The sequence below is a fragment of the Pagrus major genome, chromosome 9, assembly GCF_040436345.1.
Source record: "Pagrus major chromosome 9, Pma_NU_1.0".
NCBI lineage: Eukaryota > Metazoa > Chordata > Actinopteri > Spariformes > Sparidae > Pagrus > Pagrus major.
Genome location: NC_133223.1, coordinates 17,618,966 through 17,646,945, shown reverse-complemented (window position 1 = coordinate 17,646,945; position 27,980 = coordinate 17,618,966). Strand labels below are relative to the sequence as shown.

The following is a 27,980-nucleotide window of genomic DNA, read 5'->3' as shown; positions in this document are numbered from 1 at the left end:
CAGGCGACAAACAGTAAAGTCGAGGTGGCAGCTGAAGCAGAGGGAATGGATGTGGATTTCTTTTGGTCAGAGATGGAAAAACAGGATCTTGTAGCTGTTTTAACATAATTACAGCATCATTTTGAGTTACAGAAGATGTGTTAGAAGAGCTTACAATAAAAACTTAAGATGTAAGAATGTTACGTTTCAGACCTTTATAGACACGTCTAACAATCAGCTATGGAAAGTGACAAAGGACATGTTCTCAAGAAACAAACTTGCATCATTTGTTTTTAATTTTGTCTCACTCTATACTTCCACTGCACTACATTTAGAAGGGAAGTTATGGAGTCATAGGGGTGCCATAAAAAAATAGGGGGAAAAAAGAGAAATGAATCAATAAATGAAGAAATGTCTTATTTGTTTTCTCATTCTTTTACACATTAATTATTTTTATGGCACTCCCGTGACTCCATAGGAATATTGTTATTTTTACTCCACTACATTTATCCAACAGCTGTTACTTTGAAAAGGGTTAGGGTTAGGGCTAACCCTAACCCTAACCCTAACCCTTAATCCATATATTCCATATATTTCCAAAATACCTGCCCTGCCGCCTTGTATCATCAGCAGCATACATAGATGGTTCAGGCTGCAAAGAGAGACACACAAATGTATTTGTGTCTGCTCTATGTTTCCTGTTTGCACAATATTTGTTATTGTTTATTTCACCCCTAACTCCACCTTAATTTGTAAATGTTTAAATTCTTTGTACGTTTTTTTATTTTTTTTATTTTCTATTTTTTGTATTATGTTTTATCTAAGTTTTAATAGCCTTGTTTTTTTGTTTTAATACATGTATATGCTAACACCATTGTCCTCCACATGTTCTGTAGATATGGCAGAATTGATAATAAAGTTGACTTAGTTACCACAAAGATCCGAACAACCACAAAGAGAAACGTCAAAACGACCACAATGAGACGCAAAAAGATAGATAAAAAAAATAAAATTTCAAAACAACTACAAAGATGGAGACAGCTGGAATGATGTAAAACGATTACAAACAACATAAACATTTAAAAAACAACACATTTCTATTTCAGACTGGGTGTCTTGCTTTTACATTTTTCTGGGGGCCTTTTTGTTTCATAATCAGTCTATGTACGCATGGAGAGTGAACACAATAAATTATTAATAACAGAATAAGCAAATTCACATGGGAAACGTGAGTAATAGAGTGACCTGCTCATACAGTAACAGACCTCCTGCCATGAAAAGACCTTCATGAATGCTAATGTCAGCAGAGACGACCGGAGGAGACGTCCTGGAGCCTCCAGACACACCAGAGAGTGGTGCCGGCGCCCAGGGGAGGGATTGGCAGTGTCGAGCTCTCTCGGTGCACGTGCACGTACCCACTGGGGATTTGCCTCCACCCGTGCAGTGCACACTGAGATAGCTGAGCTGATACACCCCTATAATACTATTAAATAGATTCCCATCCCTGGTGGTAGAGCCAGATGCCATGCCCAGTCGCCCTCCAATCAAGAGCGAAAGCAAACAGACTCAGTATGAGAGTATGTGGAGGTTGCCAAGTGAAAATAATGAGTGGTTATCAGTATTTGTAGAGAGAACATATTATATCTCATCAGGAGTTCAATTAAATGCCCGGACCATGTGTGAAAAACATATTTGATTCCTCACATTTGAATAACAATGGAGGCCATCTTTGCTGGGTGCTGCAGGCAGCTTTGCATTGTGTCCCATGTTTGGTTTGGGACACGACCAGTGTATTTACATAATCTGAATTAAATGTAAATCAAGCTGTTTGATCTCTGTCTCCCTGGATTGGAGGGGTTAAAGCGTGTGCTTAAAAACAGCACCCCTCAGCAGGGGGGGAGACCTCATTGTTGAAGAAATCTGGAGTTTGAGGCCTGGAGCGTCTTCTTTTCAGCAAACCTCAGCATTTTAAAAATTTACCCCTGATGCCCCCTGAAGGAAAAGGGTAGCCAGTTTGTGTTTATGATACAATTCACGTAAATGAGGCTGTTTGGCCTTAATCCTTGCCTAATTAAGTGGCAGTCTGCTGAGGCAGGCTGCTAAGGGCCAAAGCGTAATACCTGTCGAATTATGGGAACAGCTGGAGCAGGCTGCCTGTCAGCAGATCAGCTCCACATTATCATCCTGCTCATTTATCGAGGGGCTAAAACAGAGAGACTCCCAATCAGCACGCTGGCCATCTTTATTTCTGTTGCCATTCTTTCCCAATTAGTCTCAGCCGTATGTGACGGCTAGGCATCCACACGTGTGCCTCATGATTTGGTGGAGACTGTTCCTGTGTGTTGGTAGAGGGAAAAGCAACTTAATTGATGGATTTTATTTCACAAACAACGTGTGGATCATCTTCACCACAGCTCCTCTTCCTCCTGGAGAAAACGGTGATACCTCTCAACGCCTTCATTAATGAAAGCTCCTCAAATTAACATTGAAATCATCATGGAGTGAATAATGAATAACGCAGAGATGTTTGCCAGGGGGAATTTAATTAATCAAACAATCAGAATTAATAGTCTGCATGTGGAGGTGAAGAAGAATAGAGAAATCTCACTGTGATGATGCTCCGCTTTCTTCCTTTCTTTCTTACTTTCTCCCCCTTTGATTCCACTTCAAAGATGCAGAGCCTCTCTGTAGCATCTTTCAGCTCCAGCTTTGTAAATATGCAGCACAAAGCCAAAAGTGTTGTTATTCACGAATGCTGTGACCTACATAGTAACATTTACAATTCTCCACTCTCTGTGATCAGCAGCTAATCAAGGCTGCCCTAGTTAAACACTGCGAGGGAGCGGCGGTGTCGTGGCAGACAAAATCCAGTCTCTTGAAACATAAAAGACGCAGAAGAGAAAAGAGATTATTTTCTCTCCTTAACTCCATGTGACAATGACATCTTTCTAAAGAAAATACTGTATATTCTCAAATTGAAATTATATGAGTTGAATTAGTGAAATATTGAATCCGCGTTGTGTTTTTTAGTTGAACACGTCTTCAGTTTGAACAGCTTGTTTGTTTTCTTCAATCGACAAAGATGTGCTCCGTCTCTGTGAGCCGTCATTATAATTATCTGGATAATGTTATGAAAAGCAGATACATGCATTAAGTCAGCCACATCCATCTGAGGCATGTGTTTGGATGTGACTCCGCCTGCTGGACACTCAGTGCCGGTGCCGGTGGATTCATCAGAGATGCTCAGTTTTGACTTGTGTGCATCATCTTCTGCTCTGCTTTCATGTTTGCTTACAAAATGTGTGAGGCTGTCTAACAGTATTCATGTTATATAATTGCTGTGTGTGCAAACATCTGATCAAGTTTGAGCTCTCTTTATTTTATCATTGACAAAAACTTGGAGCAGTTTGTCCCTCTGACTCAAAGAATCTTTCTCATTCCTGTAGTTTATCTTATCCATGCACGCAGTTCTTATACTGGTATGACATGACATACAGTGAAGCCACATTTTCTTTGATATACAAAAAATACTGTAACACTAAAATGAAAGAAGTGAAGATTAGAAATCTTTCGCTCTTTTTAAGCAGACAGACAGTTGTAATGAACACACGGGACTCTAACTTGTTAATACATTTTAATAGTTACCTGTACAGTGACTATTCGCAGCAGGGGCAATAGTTGATAATGGTCATTTTATGGACCGCCACATGATGCACTTTCTTTTTCAGTAAACTGTATGTGTTGTCTCCCTATTTCCTGCCTCAGTGTACAGTATGAGGAGCGTATTTATATCCTGATTACGTCAGCATCACCTAGGTGACTCCATTTCAGCTGTGTTTTGTGTTCGGTACAAAAGTCAGTTCAGTGTTGACTCAGCGAAGCAAGTTTATTTGTATGGTGCCTTTCAACAGAAAGACATTTACATAAGTGATTTACATGAGGAAGAGAAAAGCCAAACGACAAGATATAAAAGATGCAGGAGACAGTATAAAAAATACACACATGGTACATACAAACTGTATATATGATGAAGTAAAAATGAAACAGAAGAATAAAAAATGCATTGCCATTAAACAACAGTGCAAGACAAGAATAGACTATTATATAGGCATTAATCTCCAGGCACACCTGTATTCATATCCATGCAAAATATCCTCTATAACATGTGTTGTCTAATCACTCTCTACATGTTTATTTTTGGTTCCCTTTGAGCTTTAAGGATTTTTTTAGCGTACAGAAAATGCCTTCGTATATGGAAATGAATGTGTACAGGGGACTGACATTAAAAACTCACAAAGTGTTGTATAGTTGTACTGTGCTCTAACAACCCATCATATTTCATCATCTGTTCATATATTCTCATATTCAAGTCTTATTCTGCAAACTTAGTAGAGAAAAAAGTAATGTACTATCAAATGAAAATATTCAAGTGAAGTACAAGGACGTCACAGTAGTATTTGAGTGCTGTGCTTGACTAAATGAATGTAATCACTTTTCTTTGGCTGTTTCAAATAATTGCATCCATTGTAATCAGTCATTTCCTTAATATCAGGTGTGGAAAGTAACTAAATACATTTACTCAAGTACTGTACTTAATACCAGTTGCAAGGCTCTTACACTTTATCTGAAAAATTCTATTTTGTGATACATTGTGGAGAGTCGTACTTTTTTCTCCACATTTATCTGACAGCTGTATTTACTCATTTCTAAAATTAAAGATTTTACATAAAATATGTGGTTCAAATGAGCTCCACCACAAACAGGGTAAATTAAAAGTGAATTAAACTTTGACTTTTAATTGGTGTTTTTGAACTTTTTAAAGATCTGATTCTTTGATTCTCAATTTTATACCTAAAATCACTCAATCTGCCACTCAGAACACCCCCAAGAAATGCTAAAATAGGGGAAGTTCACTCTGGTTGTGGTAAAATGTGTGATGAAGTATAGTTGTGGTAAAGTTCTTATTATAATATTTTCACTTAACTGCACAGACTGATATTAAATTAAAAATATGGTCAACTCCAGACCACAAGGTGGCAGTATACACCACAAGAAATATTTCTGTGCACCAGCAGCCGCTTTAGAGCAGGTCTTCAGATCATCATACAGGACTTTTGGGTGAGATGTTTTCTATGAACGCTGCAGTGAGACAGTCTTGTTTTAAAGCTGCTATAGTATGTGTGGAGGACAGAGCTTGTCAGCTATTGACATTATCATCATATTGTTAGAAACACAGCGTAAAGCCATTTATTTGTTATTAGAAAATGTGAATATTCTTCTATATATTTCTTTCCACATATAATTCATTCTGGTGAAACCAGAGTGCAGACATAAATGGAACCAAAGCTGGATTTTAAAGAGATATTAAAAGGTTTATTACAACAACTTATCAATTCAAATTTTATACAGAACTTTCACAAGTTACAAGTACACTTTCAACACAGTATCACACCCTCCTCCTTTTAAAGCCAAGGTAAAACAAATAACCAAAGCTTCCATAAACTTAGAACCAACAACTCAAGTTGTAAAAACTTGTTTAATGATATTTATCTGACTGAGACATTATCGAATAAACAGTTAAATTCTCGCAGAGAATTATTATCTCATGCAGATAGCACATAACAGTAAAATTAAAAAACAAATCATACTTTAAGAAAACATGTTAGCTTCTCTTAAAACTACACAGTAGTAAGCCAGTACAGACTAAGAGAAAAAGGCAAATTGAGTTGTGTGATTTGCTTCCTACTATTATTTCAATGATGAAATGCTCACAATTCTTACAAGCAGTAGTAGTGTTACTCTAATATATATGATGTGATTCCAGTTCACATCTGAATGCTTTAATTTTACATGACAACCTATCAATGAGTCAGAGAGAGGCCTATCCTAATGATTGAAACATCGTTAAGATCAGTTTTAACTGCTAACAGAGTTCATGTGATCAACAGGGCTCAGCTACTGAATCCAGACTATTCTATAAAAAAAGTACATAACACCTAGAAAGATCACGTACAATGTATCATTGATGTTATTTACAATGTTTTCTAAAAACGTCATCTAGAGTTGCGATCATGAAAACAGCATAATGTCCTTAAGTGTTCTGCATTAGACACCGAAGCCATAAAGAGTCACTTAGAAAGCAAAGACAGTATACAAAGCATTACTGAGAAACTATGTTCATGAGACCCTTAATCTGAGAAAACAGCGATCAACTCAAGCTAATCTGCATTAAAAATGTACAGAAGTAGTTTATACAAAAACATTAATGGCACTGAGTCAACGTCACCATGATTGAGTAATGGAAAAGGTACTGCAATCCTACAATCACTGCTTCAGGAACAATCAGACTACAGATGGAATGTCAATGAAATAACACACATTTCTAATCAGCTCACCTCCTCATTAAGACTAGTGTTTTTCTTTTTTTACAAACATTCAAACTGCACAATGCGACTACAGCTGATCTCACAGAAAAGTTGTCAAATTTAAAAATGGATTCAGCCATTTACATTTGTGTAATGTGACAGTATTCAAATCTACGTCTAAAAAGCTGCCGGTATCTTACATGTGGACTGTCAAAACTCTAAAAAGGTAAACCCGTCATCTCTCAAAATGTGCAAAATGGAAAAAGCAAATTTTAACAAAAAGTGACTTCATCATAAAGATAGTGCTTTTAAAAGACATGAACACAAACTAATCGGAAATGAGCCACAACACACTTTGGTATGGTCTCTAACGATTCACTGATCAACCTTCAGAGGCTGATCGCCTTCAAATAAAAAAATATAGAAGATTAATTAATAAATAAGTCACACAAATACAAAAACATTTTAGAACCACGTGTTTTACATCTTACACCTAAAGTGCCTGTTCTTTTGTCTTCATCAATTCCAGAGAAAACATTTGCATTTTCAAAAGCATTGCCTACAGAAGACAAAAATGGACCAAACTTAAACAAACTTAATTAAGAATAAATTAAAAACAATGTGGTCCAAACTGAAGCGGAGAGAGAATCCCTTTCCTCTGTGTGTCAGAGAGATCAAGGAGGCAACAGCCCTCCAGTGCTGACGTTCGTGGACAGTTCAGGACGATCAACTCCCTGAAGGCTGCGACGGGGTGGCGCCCCTCCGCGACTGGCTCTCGTCTGTGCTCTGGTTCGATGTGGTGGTGGACGGGGCGGAGGTGGCCGGGGTCGTGGAGGAGGAGCTGACCCCGTTGGACGTGCTGATGGAGCTGTGCTGGATGGCCTCGTTCTGGGGGCTGCCGGGGACGGACATCTCCTCGCAGCTCTCGTCTTTGTCGGAGACTGTGTTGGGAAAGACGAGAAAAAGAAGATGCTTGTACTGTAATATTTTGGAGTTTCTTACAGTCATTTTATGATCCAGGAATGCTCGGGAAAGCTTTGTCACGTAGGCCTAATCAGATGTAAAACAGCTATTTGCATGTGGTGTATGCAAACGGTTTCATTAATCCCCATAATGCTACTTCTGCACCCCTTCCTTTAATTAAAGCTCCAATGTCAATTTAAACCCACATCATAAGGGTACATTACATTCTGGGGCATGTGGCAGTGTTTCCCACCCCTAACTGCATTCTCATTTGTTTTTTGTTACCTTGCCAACTACTGCAGCGACAGATGATTACAGCACCTGATTTTAATGATGCTCACACTGGAGAGTAGGGAAGACTTGGAGTCGAAATGCCACCAGCTGTTAGGCAGTTGCATTGAATTAATTGGATCCTGATGGAAAAAAAGACTCCACTCTCATGCTCTGTTTCGTAAAGGAATAAGGAGCACAGTGATAATTAATATTGTTAATGATATGAAGTCACTTGTTATGGCACTTTGTAATTAATGACTGGGTTTCCTTTTTGAAATGTAAAATACAGATTCCATAGCAAGAGGAAGCAATTAACGTGCAATACAAATGTCTTCACATTAGAGGCTTCATCCGCCTTCTTGACTGGACTTTGACCGCGTGATTTAGTGCAAGTGAATGTCAAAGCGCTATAAACTCCCTTGCTGTTTTACTATACAGAAGGTCAACCTCAGAATAAATCAGCTTGGTGGTTTTGTTCCATGTTCAAGTGAACATTATTACTCCTAACGACATTAAGGGGTGGCGAGCTGATATATCATAATACTCAGAGATTCTGGTTCCCTGGGCAGCCGGAGCTTCTTTCTGCTCTCCTGATTTCTGAAGTGGGGTTCGCTGTAAGCAGATGGACAGCTTGGTGTGCCAAGTGAAAGCGTGTCCTGGCTTGTTTGTGGGGTAGTCTGGATAATTTCCCCCCACCTGCCATGGCTACGCCTGGGCAGGACGATGAAGGGTATTACCAGGTCTGGAGGGCAGAGGAGCCTTACGGGATATGTAACACTGACAAAATGAACGGCTTGATGAGGCCTTTACATGAGCGAGGGGCACTGATCAGTCACAATTAAATAATGTGCTTTACTAATTTGGAAAGATAGATTTTTTCAGTGATTCCCAACCAGGAGTACTCGTGCTCCAGCGACAGCATGTACTTATGCAGTTGCCAGGGGGAGGGCTACATGAAAGACAGACTCAGTGGAGCAGCTTAACTAATTTGAAATAACATAAATTACAATTTCAATTAATAATATTAAGTTAATACCAGTAAATCACATGTTGAGATTGACTATGTGAAAAATAGTTAGCGAGCAAGCAAAGATGTCTACACAGTTAGCTAAAAGTAATGAATAAACAGTTCAAATGGGTAAATGACACGTATAAACGGTTGAAATAGCTAAAACATTTTGATATTTTTAACTAACTAACCTAATTCAATCCTTGAAATAGTGCAAAAGCTCAAAGTAGTAGGTAAAAATTGAAATATATAACTAGAAGTAGAATGGAAAATTGGAGAAAATAGCTTAAGGTAAAGAATAAATGGTTAAAATTGCTAAAGGTAACCATATGCAATAGTGTAACAATATTCACGCATAAATAATCAGTAGTATTAAACAACCTCCAGTTTGACATCAGTTCGAAAGAACACATTTGGAACATGATGGGTGGTCTTGATGAAGGGGCACTTGAGCGTAACTGATAGGGCTGTGGGGGGACATCAGACAGAGATGGTTGGGAACCAATGGATTATTTCATTCTGCCACTTTACCAGATATTTATTTTCACTCTCACATCAGTTGGCTTTTCTTCTTGGCTCGTCTCAAAACAACCCAACCTGTCATCATGAGACAAACTGATGAACTGGGGTATTTGGATGAGGTTATATTTTCCCAAACAGGGTAAAAAGTGATCCAAAAGTCATCCTTCAGAAAGGTCTGGAAACACTGGACAGACATCCTCAGCAAACACATGAGAAAGATGACCCACTTCATCTGCGGATCTTACTAAAAAATAAGAAAAACAATCCAGGAGATACCAAATGAGACCTGGCTCTGACAGCCCACTCTAGCCTGGAAACCATCAGTCCCATAATACACATGACGTGTGTCAGTGGGATGGTTAGCAATAAGGGATGCATAATGAACAGCCAAGCCTGCTGGACACCCCACAACGAGAACGCTCTGCAGTCTTGTCAAGCTTGCTGCTTTAATGGACTCATTTCAGAGGCAATCATTGTCAATACAAGTCAGCGGAGGCGTTTAGAGCACAGTGGAGAAGTGGCTTGGAGCACACTTGTTCTCGTTGCATATTGGCTCACCTGTGAGGGAAGGTGAGTTATGACCAAAAAGTCAGAATGACAGTGCTCCAGTCTCGGGAAACGAAGAAATATTGGTGATATAATTCTAAATGAGACCACATGATGAACAGGAACTGGCATGGAGACGACAGGCTGACTACAGGAAATTTAAATGAACAGGCTGCAAATGGCAGAATCGTCCCGTACATTCAAATATTCATAAAGATGATCATTGTATGGGAACTGAATTTAATTACCATATGTAGGTGTTACAAAATGAGAGATCATGCTTTCTCATCCATATCTTGACAACCCAAGCATTTAGTTTTTGGACTTCCTTGCTGCAGACTTTTAGCTTCATTCTCCTTCAGACAAATGTTTACTTTGGGTGTCGAATGTGGAGAAAACAGCTTTCTTGTGGATACCACCTGTGGCCTCCTGAAAGGACTCAGACACTGCTGCTGGTGAGAATTTGTCAGAAACAACACTGCCAATAAATATTTTAACTTTTTCAAAGTTTTTTGTTTATGTTTTTTATAAAAGACAGAAGGGATGTGATATGTCAATAGCTCTTTCTGCGTGGCCTCAAGCAAGACATGTCCTTCTAGTGGTTAGCTGGAGCTCGTTTTCGAAGCATTTCACTGGCAGCCTCGGGCTGAGAATAATGGAGCATTACTCACTGTGATAGCCAGATTTCTTCTGCATGGCGGTTACAGGGCAATCTTTATGAGCCAGAAGAAGCTGCTTCAGCTGAGCCACTTCGTTTCGCAGCAGGGTGACTTCATTCTTTGGGAGAAACGAGACACAACAGGCACTCAATAAAATGGTCACTCTGGAGCGTACAGTGTGTCAGATTACCACATGAAGACAAACAGATGACATATAGTTTAAATCTGTGAAAATAAAACCAGAGAGTTACTTTATATCTTATATTTAAAAGGTCCAGTGTGTGGGATTTAGGGGGATTCGGGAGGATCTTTTGGCAGAAATGGAATATAACATTCATAATTATGTTTTCATTAGTGTATAATCACCTGAAAATATTAATGATTGTGTTTCCATTCCCTTTATATGAGCCTTTTATGTCTGAGGAAGCACTTCCTCTTTAGCGCTGTACTGCCCTGTTTGTACGGTAGCCCAGAACAGACAAACTGATCACCAATCTTTAAACTGCTTGTGTTATTTTCTGTGGTGCCCAGTGTTGTTATACTTGTTTTGTTTCTGTCTTTGCCCTGTTGTTTTTTTTTGAAGGCTTTTTTAAAGACCTTGGCCAGGGGACAACACATGAAAAATAGCCTTTTGGCTAATCTGGCATTTTTACTCATGAATTACCATGTGTTTATTATTTGGCATTCATAACTCCTCTAAACTAAACTAAACTGATACTGATATATCTGCAAAAAGAAAATATCAACTTGCCTAACTTCCTGGTATAGCTTGAACCCAGAAAAGACAGCTAGATAAGGACCTAAGTCATCACAGGATCCTGAGTAAGAATGCACCCCAAAACTTGCAAATATACAGTAAGTGTTCAATACTGTATATACAACAAACTGCAGCTTGAATGTGGCTTTGTGCCCCCTCTACATGAATAGCTGTACCTTTTATGTGCCATCAGATTTTAATGCCAATTATTAATGGGATCACAGGGGTAAATTCTCAAGACCTCCTTTGTACAGTAAGTAGATGAACACTACATTACTGCACAGAAACTCATATTTTCTTCCCCGAGAAACAGCAAACACAGGGAAAGGTAGCAACATAATGAATGAATTCAGAATAAAGTATGATGCACTTCTTCATTTATGCTTTTCCTGCACAATAATTATGGGCCTTCACTGGATACCGACCAGAACGTTTGTCAGAGGTGAGCTGTTCGGATCGTCAGTGCAACTTTGTGGATGCTGCCGAGATTTACACACTCGTGCCGTTACAGCTCCCGGGGGAACCGAGGATTTCTGCATGTCGTAAAAGGGAGCCACATTACGCTGAAGGTGACTTTAACTGGATTTAGAGCGGCCGGGGGCCCGCGGAACACCCAATGGCAGATTTAAGCTCCTTCTCTTCTCCTTTAAAGGACTATGGGCGGCTTAATCTATTAGTCTAAAAGCAGCCAATTTATTTGATTCCATCTGTTTAGTCTTGCTGCTGTTGGCAGGGCTGAGCTATTGTAAGACAGATTTAAACACAGCTGGAAGGGGGCGTATGTATCACATGTAGCCAATGCCATATTCACTGCGCTCTCACTTCTGTAACTGCTGCCAGTTGCAGCCAATATAAACACTGGTGCTCCTTTAAAACTCTCCCTCCACTCTGCCATGAGGGAGCGTACAAGACAGACGTTGTAGTCAAGAGTCAAAAATGTCCACATCCGTTACAAAAGACATACCATTTTTAATTTAAAATACAAACTGTTTGATTGATTTACAGTTAAAGCCATGACAGTAATGCTGCCGCTAACACTCAAACTGCATCACACCTGGAATTTTAATCTGGACTTTTGAGAGTTAAACTTGTTTCTAACTTTGCGAATTAATCGAAAGTGAGCAAATGGGCCTTAGGTGATGCTGGGAGCCCTGTGAGCTGCCTGGTCTGACACCTCATTAAAAAACCAGTTAAGGATGATGTTAAAATAATTGTGCATCATTAGAGGCAGTTTCACTGATCAGCTGGGCCATGTCAGCATGGGGGTTTTAACAAAAACTGCACTGCTGATTAATGCCTTCATATAAAGCGCCCTTTTATTCTCTGCCACATGTTGTTCCCTTCTTTGTAGTTAACAGCGATGCGATCTGTTTATAACCCCATTCACACACCTATCATCCCCCCTTTCATCTACCTATATTTAAAAAGAAGCTCAGCTTTTGCACTCATGACAAGTGGTGATATGGTGATAACTTGTTTTTGAACCAAATATTAACGACATGAACCCATTTCATTTCCACCGCTGTCTGTCCCCTCCTCCACCCTCCACATCTTACTCTGCTTTCATAGAAAAATAAGACAGTGAGCAAATAAACACCACATCTCATTTAATTGTCTGGAACACCGATGTGCCGCACCCCCGGCTCACACTTATCAACAGAGACAGCGGATACATGAACTGTTTCGAACTTGTCAGCATCAGATCCTAATTGCTTCCAGCAAAATGAAGGTTCAAAAAGACACCTTTCCCTGGGAGATTTTTGAGGCCATTCAGTAAACTGCTGAGACAGAAGCGAAGACACGCTTGCGCGCGGCTGACATCTGGAGGATACATCTTTATTGACAGGGACGTATCGATGTAAAGGGCTCACACACCGCTGCTGTCACACGGCAGCTCTTCTTAATCGGCTTTAATGACTTCATCACCACAGAAGGGAAAAGTCTGTGCACACACTCTTACACTAACGGCACGTGATGATAAACAGACACAAGCATGCATACATACACACACAAACTGACACATTGATAATAGCATAAGAGCACGAAAACAAAGACAAATGAAGCGGCTGTTGTTACATGCAGTAAGAAGGTAAAGAGCACCTGTAGTTGTCCGTTCATGGAGTTGAGGTCCTCAGCCTTCTTCTCCAGAGACTGGACCCACACTTTCCTTTTCTGCCGACAGCGAGAGGCTGCGGCACGGTTACGCTCCAGGAACTTGCGCCGCTTCTCGTCGGGGTCTTCACTTGTGGTTCTGCGCCGCCGACCCCCTGTGCTTGGAGGGTTTTGCGCAGGGGGCACTGGGGACGCCTGAAAAATAATAATAATACAAGACAATAACTAGCAGAACAAAACCATGACAACATCTGTAATATCCTGCTGTGCAGCACTGAATATTGCATACAGAGTAACTGAACTGATGTGGTTATATACATATTATATTATAGTTGCTGTCACTCGTCACATTATGCACTCAGTTTAGTTACCTTTACATGATTTTCAGGAAAGTAATCTCACCTAATTACCAATTAGATATGTCAGATTACACACAGAAAGACATCATCAAATCCAGCTTTAGATCATCATCAAGTTTAAACAATGCCATATTATATGTTGTTCTGCTTACAAACGGCTTTATAAGCAAGAAGGAATCATATTTAGTTTTAGCTAAAAGCTAACCGTGAAAAAGCTAGCTACCACAAATGTAACCGTCTATTCAAGCTGAATACTGTGTGAATACTACTGCTGATAAAATACCTGGACTTTGGTATCAAACACCTTTTTTTCATTTAACAAATGAAGACAAAGATCTCAAAAAGTTGTCTGAACACAAGCTGCTGTACAAGAAGTGACTAAAAATTACTTACTAACAATTTTAAAAAAATTACATTTAAATTAAAAGTATGTAAGATTACAAATCTGACCAGACATTTGATGCCAGCTTTTGTTACTTGATAGTCTTTGTTATTACAGGTACATCTTGGTCAGTAGACAAGTATTACTGAGCTTGAACTGTTTGTAAATAAATAAAAAATTACTATTAAACTATTTAAAATCATGATATGACATTTGTTGGGGGCTGTTTTGTTTCACATTTAATCTTGGCCATATTGCTATTTTAATAATATTTTGATGAATTGTACAGCCCTACAAGCTAGGAAATGTATTCTTTGACTTTGATAAGATGCACACACCCACAGATCACAGACAGTCTCTTCTGTGGAACTACATTGAAACACTCTGTGCAGTGAGTAGAAGTTTGTCCCTATTCTGGAGTTTGAATGCTTACAGGTGTCTCTGTGGTGGAGGTGGCCGGCTGCTGAAGGGAATGAGGAGAAGGTTCCTCAGTCGTAGGCAGGTGAAGCGGCGGAGCAGGAGATAGGACTGCGGCCGGGACTGGTGTTGGGGTCGGAGTTGGAATTGGGGTCGGGGTCGGAACAGGAGAAGCGGGAGCAGCAGTGTGGGTTACAGAGCTGCTCTGGACTTCACCACCATCTCCGTTGGTTACCTGAGGAGGCTGCTGGCTTAACGTGGCTTTCAGTTTCTGTGAAGATAAATCAGCAGTCATGAAATGTTGATGCAAAGAAATGGTCGGGGAGAGAGGAAAACTATATTCATTCATTATGTAAACATGGTTAAAAATTAAGTCATGCTGACAGTAGACACATTTTTGCTATTTTATCCTTTATCATTCAATAAATAATAAAACAAAAAAACATACGACTATATAAAGTCAACACAATTAAAGCAGAATATCAAAGTTTATTTTCATTACGGCAAGTGTTTTTCACTGTATTGACTATGTTACTATATTTAACTATGATTTTCACCTGTGAATACCTTCTTCTAAGCAAGTAACCCTAGTTGTGACAGACAAACAAGTTTATTACAATCAACAAAGACTGCAACTGATCCAAATCCAAACTGTTTAAATGAAAAGCTAGAATCTCAAAACGTTATAGTTAAAACAAGAAATAATCTGAAATCATGGTCATTTATATCTAACTGATCTAAACTTAATAAAAAACTTTAAAAAAAAGACTAATGAGAATATAAATGCCATGTTCAACAGTCCATAAGACCTACTGTAACTTGTTAAAATACACATTTGAGATTAATTAAAAGTTTGAAAAAAGTGACCAAGCAGTGTGTGAGATCATTTTGAACACAAACCAAGTCCATCAGTTTGAGACCTGGGAGACCAGAGAAATTGAAAAAAATACCTATACGTATTATAAAAACGTTTGCACAAAGAAGCTGAGGAAAGTAGAAGAAAGATGGCAAATAACAACTGAGCTACAATTATTATATAGCAGTTACTGACTATCATCTGACAACAATGGAGTTACTAAGTTTAGAGAAGTTGACAGAGGATAAAAACAGAGAGCATGGGTGGTAACTATGTGAAATATCCTCCTTCAACAAGTTGTTATTCCACTTTCCCCAAAACTAAAGATTCAGTTTGTAAAAATGAAATAAAATATTCATAAATATGCTTTATTTTGTGTTGAATCCCCTGAAACTAAGAATAGTTGTGTTTTTGTTACTTCAGAATGAGCCTTTTATATCTACAGAGGGAGCAGGTCCTCTTCCACTGAGTCTGCCATGTTTGCACAGCCATGTTTCTACAGTGGCCCAGAATGGACAAACCAAACACTGGCTCTACAGATTGGTTCCTTTCATGTATATCGTGGTTTTAGCATCCATTGTAGGGGAGGGTTAGGCAGGTTGCAAATCTTACACACTGGACCTTTAAGGTTATAGAATGGGATTCTAAAAAATAAATAATCAAAAACTGAAATTGATTTTAAAAAGTAAAATTACACTTTGCAAAGACACAAAGCAAAAACTGAGCTGACTGATGTTATATCCATATCTCAGAGTTGATGGACATCCTAGGCTCATAATGTGGTCCAAACTATGAAAACATTTTGTTGTTTTTTTTTTTACTAGGACTGCATATGACAAACACAAACACAGCCCATTCACAGAAACTGTTTCTCTGCGGATTGGTGCCCATGATTCACAGGCCAATTCCTCCAGTATCAAACACCGAGCAAACAAGGTGAAAGTGAATGAGCCTTTCGAAGCAATAACAAAGTGAGAGGGAATACATTTACATGAGAAAACAGAGGACCACATTATTCTAACAACTACCTTTGCCAGACCAATCTATCTACCAAATTAGTTTATCGTGTAATACCCTTCCAGAAGCTCTTCTGGCAGAAACAAGATATTATTCTCTTGGAATGGCCCATAGAAAGAGGGAAAAGCCAGTCAGATTCATATTTCATCTCTGCCATGGAAACCTCATCAGTGTAATAACCCTCCATCTCATGGGTGTTATTCAACCATCTGCTACTATATTACTTATCTTTATTTTGCAACTAATTAACAGCATAATCTTCTAAATTCAGCAAGTTAATTATCATTATTGTGGTCTTTGCAGCATCATCAGTCCTTGTAAAGTGCCGTCTCTGCGCCCCTTGAGAGCCGGGTGGGGGCGGGGAGCAGGCAGGTTGAGCGGGGGTCTGTTTTCTTGACGCGGGCTCATTAGGTGTTTGCTGATGAGCCGAGTGCAGTGGGAGGTGCCGGCAGTAAGAGGGGGGGTGCAGGTCAGGCAGGATTCTGCTGAACAAAAGGTTCCATGCAGGGTGAGGCCGACTTAATGTGCCTCGCTGAGCGTGTGCCAGGATGCCCCCAGCTGGCTTTCGTTGGTAGCCCCCTCCGGTTGGCCCCGGTGACGGCGTGCTGAGCGCAACGCTGTCTACGCGTTTGTCATCTCCCTACCCCATGATCCCAAACAACACCCCCTCCCCTCCCTCTTGTCCTCCTACTCGCCGGTCAGGATCAATCCTTCCCTCCCAACACACACACACACACACACCTCCTCGCCGCAGTTTATCTGTTAATTTCCACAGGCGGAGCATGCTGCGAACACTTACAGGTTCTGTGATCCGCGCTTCATCACATTGCCACTGATCTCCCACACAACACTTCATATCCCTGCCCTTCAACTATCACTTCTTACACAGGACGACTGGGTTACAAGACTGCTATGACCGTCTTCTCCCCACAGAGAAACAGTTGGAATATTTATGTAGTTCTTTTCTTTCTTTCTTTTAGTAACTGAATTATTCTGAATCAACACGACTGCAACTAAGGCTAATTTTCACAATCAGTTGATTTATCTATAAAATATCAGAAAAAAAGAGTCGTTAGATGTCTTTTTTTGACTGACCAACAGCCCAAAACCCAAATTTATTCAGTTTATTATCAGGTATGCCAAAGAAAAAGCAGCAAATTCTTCCCTTTTCTTTATTGGTATTGTTTTCAGCATCCAGTTTTGTAAAGCACTTTGGACTGCGTCTTTGCGCTAAGACGTGCTATACAAATAGTTATTATTATTATCATTAGTAGTAGTAGTAGTACTATTGAAAGTAAAAGCAGCAAATGTTTATTTTTCTTTTAAAATGACTACGAATAATTGATTCATTTTCTTTGTACGGAATAATCACCTAATCACTGCAGAAAAGAAAAACTACATGGTAACATTGATGAAAGAGGGATACTAATTAAAATCTAACAACGCCGTTTTCGTAATACTTCACACCTAGCCTTTCACTAGCGCCCTCCTCTGGTCAAAGAAAGCAGCTGCTCGCTGATCGTCGAGCTCTCTCATTACTTTGGTTGTTATATCTCTCTCAGATGGGAAATAACAGACACAACATGGAAATAACATTTGATGTAAAAGAAGAGATAATTAATACCAGCTTTGCTTCTGACTGGACGGGCTGTGGCTGCGGTTGTGGCGAGGGAGGTCCTGGGATCCCGGGGACATTAGGCACTACGGTGACAGGTCTGACAAGCTGACGGCAGAGACACAGAGACAGATCAGCATAGATAAAATTAGTCTTCGGCAGTAAAAAGGCAGGCAGTGCTCCCCCCACACAACACAAACACACACACACACAGAGCCACGGCAGGCTCTCAGAGTTTCCTCATATCTCAGCCTCATTACGTTGGATGGCCTGTTATTTTGTGGAGGCAGCGCCACATGGAGATGCAGTGTGCACGCTAATGAACCTCTGCCTGCCTGCGTGAGAGCATATGGACAGGGAAGCTGAAGAGAGGATGGAGAGACACGAGTCGAAGGCCAGAGCCGGGCCTCCTCTCGCTGCTGCTGACAATGAGACAGAGGGAGGAGGGGAGAGCTGGAGGGGAGGGGGGGGTGATCGAGTGAAAGGGAGGCTCACTGGTGGCTCATGTTCTCCATCTACTTTTGCCCTCCTTTACTTGTCAGCGGCTTTCCCAGTCCCCACAGACTTGGAAGATGTGAAGTTTTTTCCCCGCTGTGCTGCTATCAGGAGATAATCATCTGCTGCTCAGTGTTCCACACAGACAATCAGCACTACAGTGAACAACAAAACAAGCTTCCACATGGGGGAGTTCAAAAATATACCAACAAGACTTTTGTTTACAACATGTTTTCTATGAGACTCTATCGGAGTTGTAGTTATAATTGGTTAGCAGAACACATTAGTAGTATCATCTACCAGCTCTGCCAGGAATCAAAAGCTAATCGTACAAGGACAAATGGCAGCGAAGCATCCTGGACTGGAGCCTGCTGTGCTTTAGCCAAATCCATCGTCTTTGCAACAGTGACACACAGTTTTACTCTAAAGTCCATTATTTCACTCAACCTCCACAGCTCGGCGTTGTCTGCCAAATCTGAGGTGCCAACGCTGTAAATAGTCCCTCTGTCCAAGTAGAGCAGAGAAAATATGTGGTAATAATGCATCTGAATGTCACTCTAGAAGGACTTGAGTTATACTGAAGTGAATGATTGTCTGTTCAACATTTCAAATTTAAAATGTGACTAACAAACCGTGGCCAACAAAGCATAAAGTAATTCAACACGGTCCAGTGATTTTGTTCTACTACACGCTGGACTAAACGGGTCATCTAAAATGACTCGATAGAGGAAGAAAGATGCTTTAGTTCATTGGTTGAGTGGCTGTTCTGGAGCTTAGTAGGACGTGACTAGAAGTTCTAGATCAGCTACTAAATGGACCTTGTAGTAGTAGAGATCATGTGGTCAATTGTTGTTTTCAAGATCAAGATGAACTTTAAAGCTCTACTTTGACACCAGTACGAATGAAGAGTGCTACAAAAAATGTAAACATCTACAGTTCCATGTAAACTTTACCTGCTGAAGATCATGTGATATAATTGAAAGCTCGTTAACAGTTACTTAATGGCGCTTGAGATGAGATCGTCTTCTCAACAAATCCTACTGGTCCAGTGAGTAAAAGGTCACTGCATGAGTTCTTAAATCTCTGATTGTTTTAATCAAAGAGTCATTACATTTTTTCAGAATAATCAAGAAAAAGTCTCATTTTCGAAATTCTGCTTAACCTCTAACACACTGAAACAAAAGATGAACATAACACAACCAGCAGAACACTCACAGGGATTGTAGTTGGGATATGTACACTTGAGCTTGTAATAGACGCAGGTATAGCAACTGGCATGGTCTGGCCATTAGGCAGCTGTAAGAGCACAGGGAAGGTGCCAGACACTGGGCTGAAAGAGGAAGAGAGAACAAATCCCAATGAGTAAAATAACAAAGAACTTTGTGATTAACACACAAAACAGAATTCGTCATTGATTACATACAATGATGGCTACTAATATACAAACATTATGTCGTAAACGGGCAAAAACTTATGGAAATAAAGTGCAACTAAAACAAAATCCAACTCAAAATACACCTGTTGCGTGACAGGTTCAAGCAATAACAATGGGTGAACACATGTTGTTACATTAGACCCCATAAGTGACATCAGTCTTGCCCAGATATGGACTTCTGGGGATTTTTATACATTTATTTAAAATAGAGGATACCTTTATCCAAGTAACCTGCAACTCCACCAACTTTACACATTTAAGTGTGTAACTGGGCTTTGGGAGTTAAATTGCATATGTGCAGTCAATCATAATTGTTCAGACAGATATTTAAAAGTCCAATTTACTTCAACTTTGACCTTTTAAACTTACTGTAGCTGTGACTCTGTTTCACGAGCAATTTCACAGGTATACACATCCATTTGGCTAGCTCTGACTAGCTTGTTTAGTTGAGTAATGACCTCCTATTGTCATTTTGCCCTAAATGTAAATGTAAATGTTTTATTTATTTTTTCACCACTTGAAAATTGTCCATATTTGAGCATTGCTGATGTTGTTCTTGAAGATGGGACTGATGAGGTCTACAGCCAAACATAAAAAAAATCCTGCAGAGGGCAAATAAATCAAAAAACAAAACAAGCACATGCCTCATGAAATATGAGCTCACCAGACAAAACTGCACAAATATAAATTAAAAGAGAAAAAAAGATGACTTAATGAAACTATGATTTTTAAAAATGGACGTTTGGAGTTACTTACACTATAGGCCTATTAGTGGATGGGACTTGGGTTATAACAGAGCTAGATGTTGGTGACGGGAGAGCTTGCTGTATTACAACACTAGCCTCTGAGGTTGCTAGAAGTACATTGGGAACTTGGAGGGATGCAGGATGGACTATAGCAGATGTTGGCAGTGAGGCTGGCTGCAAGGATATATCCTGAAAACATCATAGAAGACCTTAACTTCAACAAGTGTTTAATCAACACCAGATTCTCTAGATTACTTCTAATGATAAAGATTATGCCTAAATTTCACCGTATTCTTCTCGAAATTAGCAATGAAAGAAATAAACAAATGGAAATATATTCGTTTAAGTCATGTAAGATTTCCCCAGAAGGTTTCTTAATAATGATTTTGAGCAGTACTATTAGTATTTTTTCAATAAATCAGACACAAGAAATATCTTTGAGACTAAGTCAAATTAAACCAGTAAATAATCTGATTACTTATTAAACTGATATTCATTCCAGTGGATCTGTAAATCAAGAGTAAATTACAAATCACAGAAACAGCAGAACACCTTTCATTCACTCATGATAGCCTTGTAAACTTTCTGTTGTTAGCACAAACAGCTTAGTCAAAGGCTGTACCTTGTCATCATTTGTCGTAGATTCAGGGTGAGGCAGAGGGCTGTCTCGATGTGCCTCCAGAGGTGTGGGTTCCTCAGTTTTGTTGCGTATGATAGGCGTTGCAAGAGGTGACAAATCCAACGGTAACTAAAGAAAATTAAGAATAAATCACCTCAATAAAACAGATCAGGGATAGAAATGCTCACGATGGGACAAACATATGATTTGCTGACAGAGTTAGACAACAACAACAACCTTTTTAATGTCATCTTCAGTAGCTTTTTTGAAGTCATGGTCAAATGGACTTGCAAGTTCGTTGAAGAGGCCGACCTCCTCGCAGTTCTTCAAAAAGCGGGTAGGTGTAGGGGTTTGGTCTGTGATGGAAGAAAACCTTCAGTCACTGTCAGGTAAAGTATCAATTACATCCAAATATCTCAACTTCAGGAGAACTTACCAGCAATGATGACACTGTCGTTCCTTGCTGGGCCAAACTTCAGGGTCATCTCATGTTTGTGTTTGTGGACAGCCAAGTGATCCTCATTTGTAAATCTCTATGGAAGGTCAAAGAAAGAAAACAGGACAGGAGGACAGTCAGACAGGACCTGTTTGGATAAAGTCCAGAGCATCTGTTTGAAGTATAAAGCATTTATTAAAGTGCAGCAACTGACCTTGTGACAAACATTATGTCTTATATTAAACATCTTTGCTCTCATTTCTCAGATTAAGCCCAAAACATTAGTTACTGCACCGCTGCTTTAGCTTGGAATACAAATGTGCGCTCCAGGTTTAATGTATTTCATCAACATTTACATATTCATAATGGCACCGTTTATGCTAGAAACACTAAATCAGTTTAAACATTTAGTGAGAATTTTTTTTTCGGATTTCGGGGACCTGAGGTTCAGTTCATACTTTGGATATGCGCACTTATATATACTGAGTTTTTCAAAAAGGATGACACAATTACTTTTAATACTCACTAGCTCTGAATTGGATTCCTTTAAGGCCAAGAAAAATGAACAAATACATACACTGCAAAACTGGCAGTGTGGGGGGAACTCTTTGTATACCACTATGCAGGAAAACCATGGGACATTCAATTGTTTTGAAATTAATAAAGAAAAATACAACAACATATGACAGCAGATCAATTAGTTTAATATGGTAAATCATGCAAATTAAAATACATTATTTCTAGAATTTGTTCATTCTTTCTTCAAATCATTTAAGAGGGTTGAGGGTAAAGCCCTACTGATACTAGATTTTTTGCACCAATGCTGATACTGATATTAGGGAGTAAAACAATTCAGATATCAATATATCAGCTGATATTCACACATGTTTTTTTAAATAACCCCTTAAATGTGGTTATCAAACACTGATAAAACAAAGATTCATACATAAAAGAGGCAGGATATTTTACAGTTTAACAATAAACTTTGTCATCCAAAATTATATCAGTGCACTGAAACAATACACTTCATAGGGAATTTTGTAATTATAAATTACCCCTTTTTCTGCATTATAATCTCTAAAAAAAGTTTTCAAATCAGTGCATTTGGACAACATGTACACCATGTACACCGTGATAGGCCAATATCGGCCAACTACTATATCGGTCAAGCTCTAGTGACTGGTTGGGTATATATGGGATATATGACCTCAGTGTTTTGAAAATCCCTGACTATGACCAACTGGACACGGGAACTTTCCCAGAGCTTTCCTATTTCCAGCAGGGGCTCCGAAAGCCCCGGTTTCCCTGTATGCTAGTTGCTTTTTGGTAATTTGATTACTTGCAAATTTGTTTGGGAATCTGCACCAGTAAAATTGTAAATCAACTGGGTCTGGCATTTTTACATAACCTTGTGGTCCTACTTTCTGATATGGCTCTGTTTTAAAATTTAGATTAAACACCTGAATCATTTTAGCTCAAGTTAAGTTATGTTTTCATCCACAAGCTAAGTGATGCACATATAACCTTTGGCAAGGAAGTATTTCAGTCCAAGTCTAAGAGCACTGAATGATTTCTTGGTCTTTGAACAAAATATGATGAAGTTGCCGTCTGTAGTGTCTGTGTGCACTGTGTTTATGTAGGTTTAAACACAAGGTAATTTGAAATAGTGGCACAAAGTGACATTTGTGATGACTTACCTGTCCACACCCAGGAGCAGTACATTGGAAAGGTTTATCATCACTCATATTAAGGGATTCCTGTTGTGTCACCCTGAAATTAGACAGGAAAAGTGAATGTCAGCAGACACAAATATGTGCATTAATGTGTGTACCAAGGGTTAACTGTTTGTAAATGACACCAAGGGTCCTTCAAAATGTAAAACAAACACTGTGGTTATAGAAAATATTATTTCAGCAAACGCACAGAGCTGATATCGAGTAATGTTTGACCATCAGACGGTTGAAAGCTGGAAATATGGACAAAGCATATCGATGATGGGCGGCTGCTTTGGTTGTTTACACCTCAGTGTCATAAAAGACGCAAAATTCTCGGTCCAATTACTTTGGTACAAATACACGGCTGAGGGGGACATCTTAAGCTACCCTCGGTTGACAAAAGTACCCTTTAAGGGTTGTAAATATCACTGCTCATCATGAGTAGGCGTCAAACAAAACATATAACGTTATTACAGAGAGATTATCTGCTCCAGTCGCTTCCATGGAAAGCCTGAGCCCTGCGTTAACATACAAGCGTCGCCATGTTTGGACCCTAATATCACAGTAAACAGAGGAGATGTCAACGTTTATTTCGAGGCCGTATCGTTGTACCGGAGCACAAGTCCCTCCCGGTGACAGAAATTATGTCTTTTACAACCGCTTTGTAGCCATTCACTATGAGTTTAGGTGGTCACTTACCCCTCAGCCACAACCCTTGATGTCCAAAATCCCACGTCTGTTCCGAACTATCGCGAGAGCAGCTTGGGCTCTTCCGTAAACGTCACAGTCGGACACAGCCAAGATGTCAGTAGCTTTTTTTTACTATGTTTGACCCTCATCAAGTAGTTAAAGTGACAGCTATGTAGGAATTTGATTAAATATGCCCCCCAGACATGTTTTTAAACACATATACAAGCTTTCAATAGTAATTTTCTGTGTATATATAAGAATAATATTTCGTTTAGTTACTGAACACAATGTACCCTTCTTCCATTCCCCATTCATGTCCTGCAGGCTTTAAGTTTCCACACCACCTTTATGTAAGTTGCAAACTCGTTGGAAGGTACTTAAGGTTATGTGCACCACACATATCTGATGATGTATCTCATTTACAAAAATGCATTGTGGTATCCTGCATTAACTTTTAATGATGTATCTGGTAACCACTAACACAGCTATTGACAGAGGGATTTATCTTTTAGTTTTAGAAGGCTACTATTCAGTGATATTAAAAATATATCAGCAAACATGTTTGCCTTCCTTTCCATCCTAAACGGTCAGCTACACAGGCATTTGTTTGGTCTTTACCAACAATGAAATTCTGCAACTGTTGATTTTATCCTTTCTGGTGGATTGATCTGTCAATTTATTTTGATGAATCATTGTCTATAAAATGTAAAAGGTCCATCAACAGTTCCCAAGGGGACACATTCACCAAAACCTTAAGATATTTCATTTACAATGAAATAAAACCTGTAAAAATTGCAAAACCACACTCTTGAAAAGCTGAAATAAGCAAATGGTGAGTAGATGTGCTTGACCTGTGACAAATACTAAAATGTATTAATTTTAAATTGATTGACTTCATGGTTTCAGCTTTCATTAAATCTATTAAATGTTCTACTTGCTACTTTGTCTTCGTGCTGCTGCAACACTTAATTTCCCCTTATTCTCTTAAATCCAGACCAGTTTTTAGACAGGAAAGTCAAATGACTAATTTTTAAGACAACCCAGCAGTAACTTCTCAGGACATTCAAAAAAGTCAAAATCCACTGTATAGCTCAATTAAATCATCTAGATTTATTTCATTTCATTTACAAAAGCAAGCACTCACTTGCTGCCTAATTACATAACCATTTAACTGCAGCTGAACCAAAAACCCATTAAGGTGGACCCCAAAAAGCTTGCATGTGATGTTGTGAGAAAACAAGGCTGAAAGTATAAGCAGCCGCTTCACAGAAAAGATGACATTCATGAAAGCTTGACTGCTTTCTGCTGCGTTAGCGAAGATATCCCAGACATAAAAGTTACTGCCATTGTTAAATAGTCAAATACATGTATTTTAATCACGTAATTTCTTACATTTGTACAATACATGTTTTTCTTATTTCGACAGTGTCTGAAAGACTTGAAAATGTACATTTCCATGACACGAACACGGAACAATTTTGGTAGCCACAATAAAATATGTAGTCACATCTGTAATGAAAGTGTTTCTATGACAGCAGAGTTTTACATAGCGAACAGGATAAGGAAAGCGACCATCAAACAGAACAGTCCCATGGCTTCAGACAGGGCAAATCCCAGGATGGCATATGAGAACAGCTGCTGCTTCAGAGATGGGTTCCTGCAAACAAGAACAAACTATCAATACACCTATAGAAAAACAAAGCACGCACCAGAAAACTAATAATCTGAGTACATTTTTTAAAATTTTTTGTGAAAACAAACCTAGCATAGCCAATGATGAGACTGCCGAACACTGTCCCAATACCAGCTCCGGATCCAGCGACTCCGACTGTGGCAGCTCCAGCTCCAATGAACTTGGCTGCGGTGTCAATGTCCCTGCTGATAGCGCTGGTCTGGAAGCCCCTCAGTGTGACCTGGCTGAGAGGGCTCTGTGGCATCACAGCAACACTGCTCTGGAGCACGAGAAGACAAAAATTGTAAGCTTTCATCTTTATAAATTAATACCATGAGACATGACATAGCATTTTGTTGACAAAATATATTGCTTAAACTGTATGAGCGAGAGGAGAAGCTGACTAATTACTTCCAACTTTCATGACCACATTTAATCATTTTTTTCAACCACTTTCGATGATAACCCTTGAAATGCAAGGACTTTGAACTGGGACTTTTTGTACTTTTCAGATTTCTGGCTTTTGTTCAGACTGATGTGAAACTCTTACACTATACATTTGTGATGAACATTTGGCATAATTTCTGACATTTTAAACAGTACATGACTAGAACCAATCTGCCAAAATTTATTCTAGATAACCAAGTAAATGTGTAGTTAAATGACAGTTGCAGTTCTGGTGAATTTCTTCTTACCTCCGTTTTGGTCTCAGGCCTGGACAGCACAGAGGCAGACAGGGGTCTGTAAAGAGCCCGGGAACCAGCACGGACCTGCGGCAACAGCACACATTTAGTTACACAAGACACAAGCTCAGTAAGACATGAATCACATTGTTGGTCGCTATTCCTAGTCTGCAGGCACATGAGCAGGTGGACGGCACCTTGAATGTCACTTTGTCAAACAGTGTCATTCACTGTAGTGTACACACTTGATGACCTGTGGCCTTTAATGTCTGTCAGTACAGACTGTGCTGTCAAAGTCAATCAGCTGAGTTTTTGTTAACCTGTGGTGCCGGCAAACTGTACCGGACACTGACAGCAAGCACATGAACAAATGTAACTATTGTAGCTTAAACTGGTTGGCCTACTAGCGCAACCAAGAACAAAAATATGACCTTGGTGGGTGACTGTCAACCAAGTCTACATCTATTTAGAAGCTAATAATGCCCAATTAGTCAAAGTGATCATATGTGTATCAATTGCACAGTCCTGTCAATGGGGTTTCAGGTGAACTGTGCACTAAATTGGGCTAACAGAGGCTTGCAATGACCTTAGCTAACGGCCATTGCAGAAAATGTCCGCTGTGAGCTCAAACAGAGGTACCGTGGCAGTTTTTTAAGCCAACTTACATGCACATTAGTCATGAACACTAGAGCTATATCGGAACCATATAAAAAGCCTGTCTGTCATTCTTAAGCATTAGCTTGCTAGCTTGTTGGCCTAGTCTGCAGATACCCTTGCCAGCTAGCTGCAGTCAAGTTCAACCAGAGGCCCACCGGATTTATTAGCGACACCAAGAAAGCAGGACTCAAGATTCACAACACTAAAACAATCAAACTCACCAGAGCCGGCGTGGAGACGAACTTTGCACAGGCGTACATTTTCTACTTTAGGTCGTTTTAACCGGTTCGGTCAAATCTGGATGAAGCCCGGGTCTCTCTGAGGAGGGAAGACCGGAGAGAAGTAAGGTCAAACGACTGTAAAAATGCTCCACAGAGAAAATAAAGGCATTCATATGCACATTCACATCCATTCTGCATGCCATCCTCACTTTTGCGCTGCAATGTGAAGTTAGGAGAGAGGATGAAAGGGGATTTGTAAGGATACGCTTCTCATTCAAACTGCCATTACACACTTACCGACTGCAGAGGTCGAACCACAGTGGAAGAGTGCGCATGCGCGTTGTGATGTATGTAGAGTGCCCGGATGATGACAGTGGAAGGTCATTTGACAGAAACTTTATTGAACACGATCACAGCAACAATGTTCATTGACAAAACCCAACTGTTCCGTGTTAATTGATGGATGCATTTGAATTGTGTAAATACAATTAAGAAGGATGATACACATGTATTGTCATAACAATTAAAGAGTTATTTTAATAGAGAGTGACAGCTCCTGTTGGTTTGGCTCTGCTGCAGTGTTGACCTGAAAACAGTGACAGTAAAAAGGAATGTGGGCCAAAAATATTTTAATATAAAGATAAAGTGACTGGAGTAAAGGACAAAACAGACAGGCTCATGAGCAGTTTGCGGGCCCCTATTAAGTTATAAGATAAGTTAACAGAGGAGAAATTCAGGTGTGACAGCCGCACAATGACAGAAATAAGCACATATGAGTAA

General features: G+C 39.5%; 2 protein-coding genes across 3 annotated transcripts; both read right to left on the bottom strand.

The window, feature by feature from the left end:
- Window positions 1-5,330: 5,330 nt before the first annotated feature.
- On the bottom strand, window positions 5,331-24,031 carry atf2 (activating transcription factor 2). Its single transcript, XM_073474032.1, has 12 exons — window positions 23,977-24,031; window positions 23,260-23,332; window positions 21,563-21,659; window positions 21,364-21,482; window positions 21,130-21,255; window positions 20,518-20,696; window positions 19,542-19,656; window positions 17,841-17,939; window positions 14,360-14,614; window positions 13,174-13,380; window positions 10,329-10,434; window positions 5,331-7,285 (listed from the first exon to the last, which is right to left on the bottom strand). Exons 2-12 carry the CDS (start codon window positions 23,305-23,307, stop codon window positions 7,071-7,073), a joined length of 1,566 nt encoding a protein of 521 aa, XP_073330133.1. The 5' UTR covers window positions 23,308-23,332; window positions 23,977-24,031; the 3' UTR covers window positions 5,331-7,070.
- Window positions 24,032-25,058: 1,027 nt separating this feature from the next.
- atp5mc3a (ATP synthase membrane subunit c locus 3a) lies at window positions 25,059-27,524 on the bottom strand. 2 transcript variants are annotated; one of them, XM_073473694.1, is made up of 5 exons: window positions 27,498-27,524; window positions 27,201-27,297; window positions 26,335-26,409; window positions 25,729-25,919; window positions 25,059-25,624 (listed from the first exon to the last, which is right to left on the bottom strand). In XM_073473694.1, exons 2-5 carry the CDS (start codon window positions 27,237-27,239, stop codon window positions 25,510-25,512), a joined length of 420 nt encoding a protein of 139 aa, XP_073329795.1. In that variant the 5' UTR covers window positions 27,240-27,297; window positions 27,498-27,524; the 3' UTR covers window positions 25,059-25,509. The 2 variants fall into 2 exon arrangements, with proteins under 2 accessions (XP_073329795.1, XP_073329794.1); XM_073473693.1 differs by having other exon boundaries at window positions 27,410-27,508.
- Window positions 27,525-27,980: the final 456 nt, after the last annotated feature.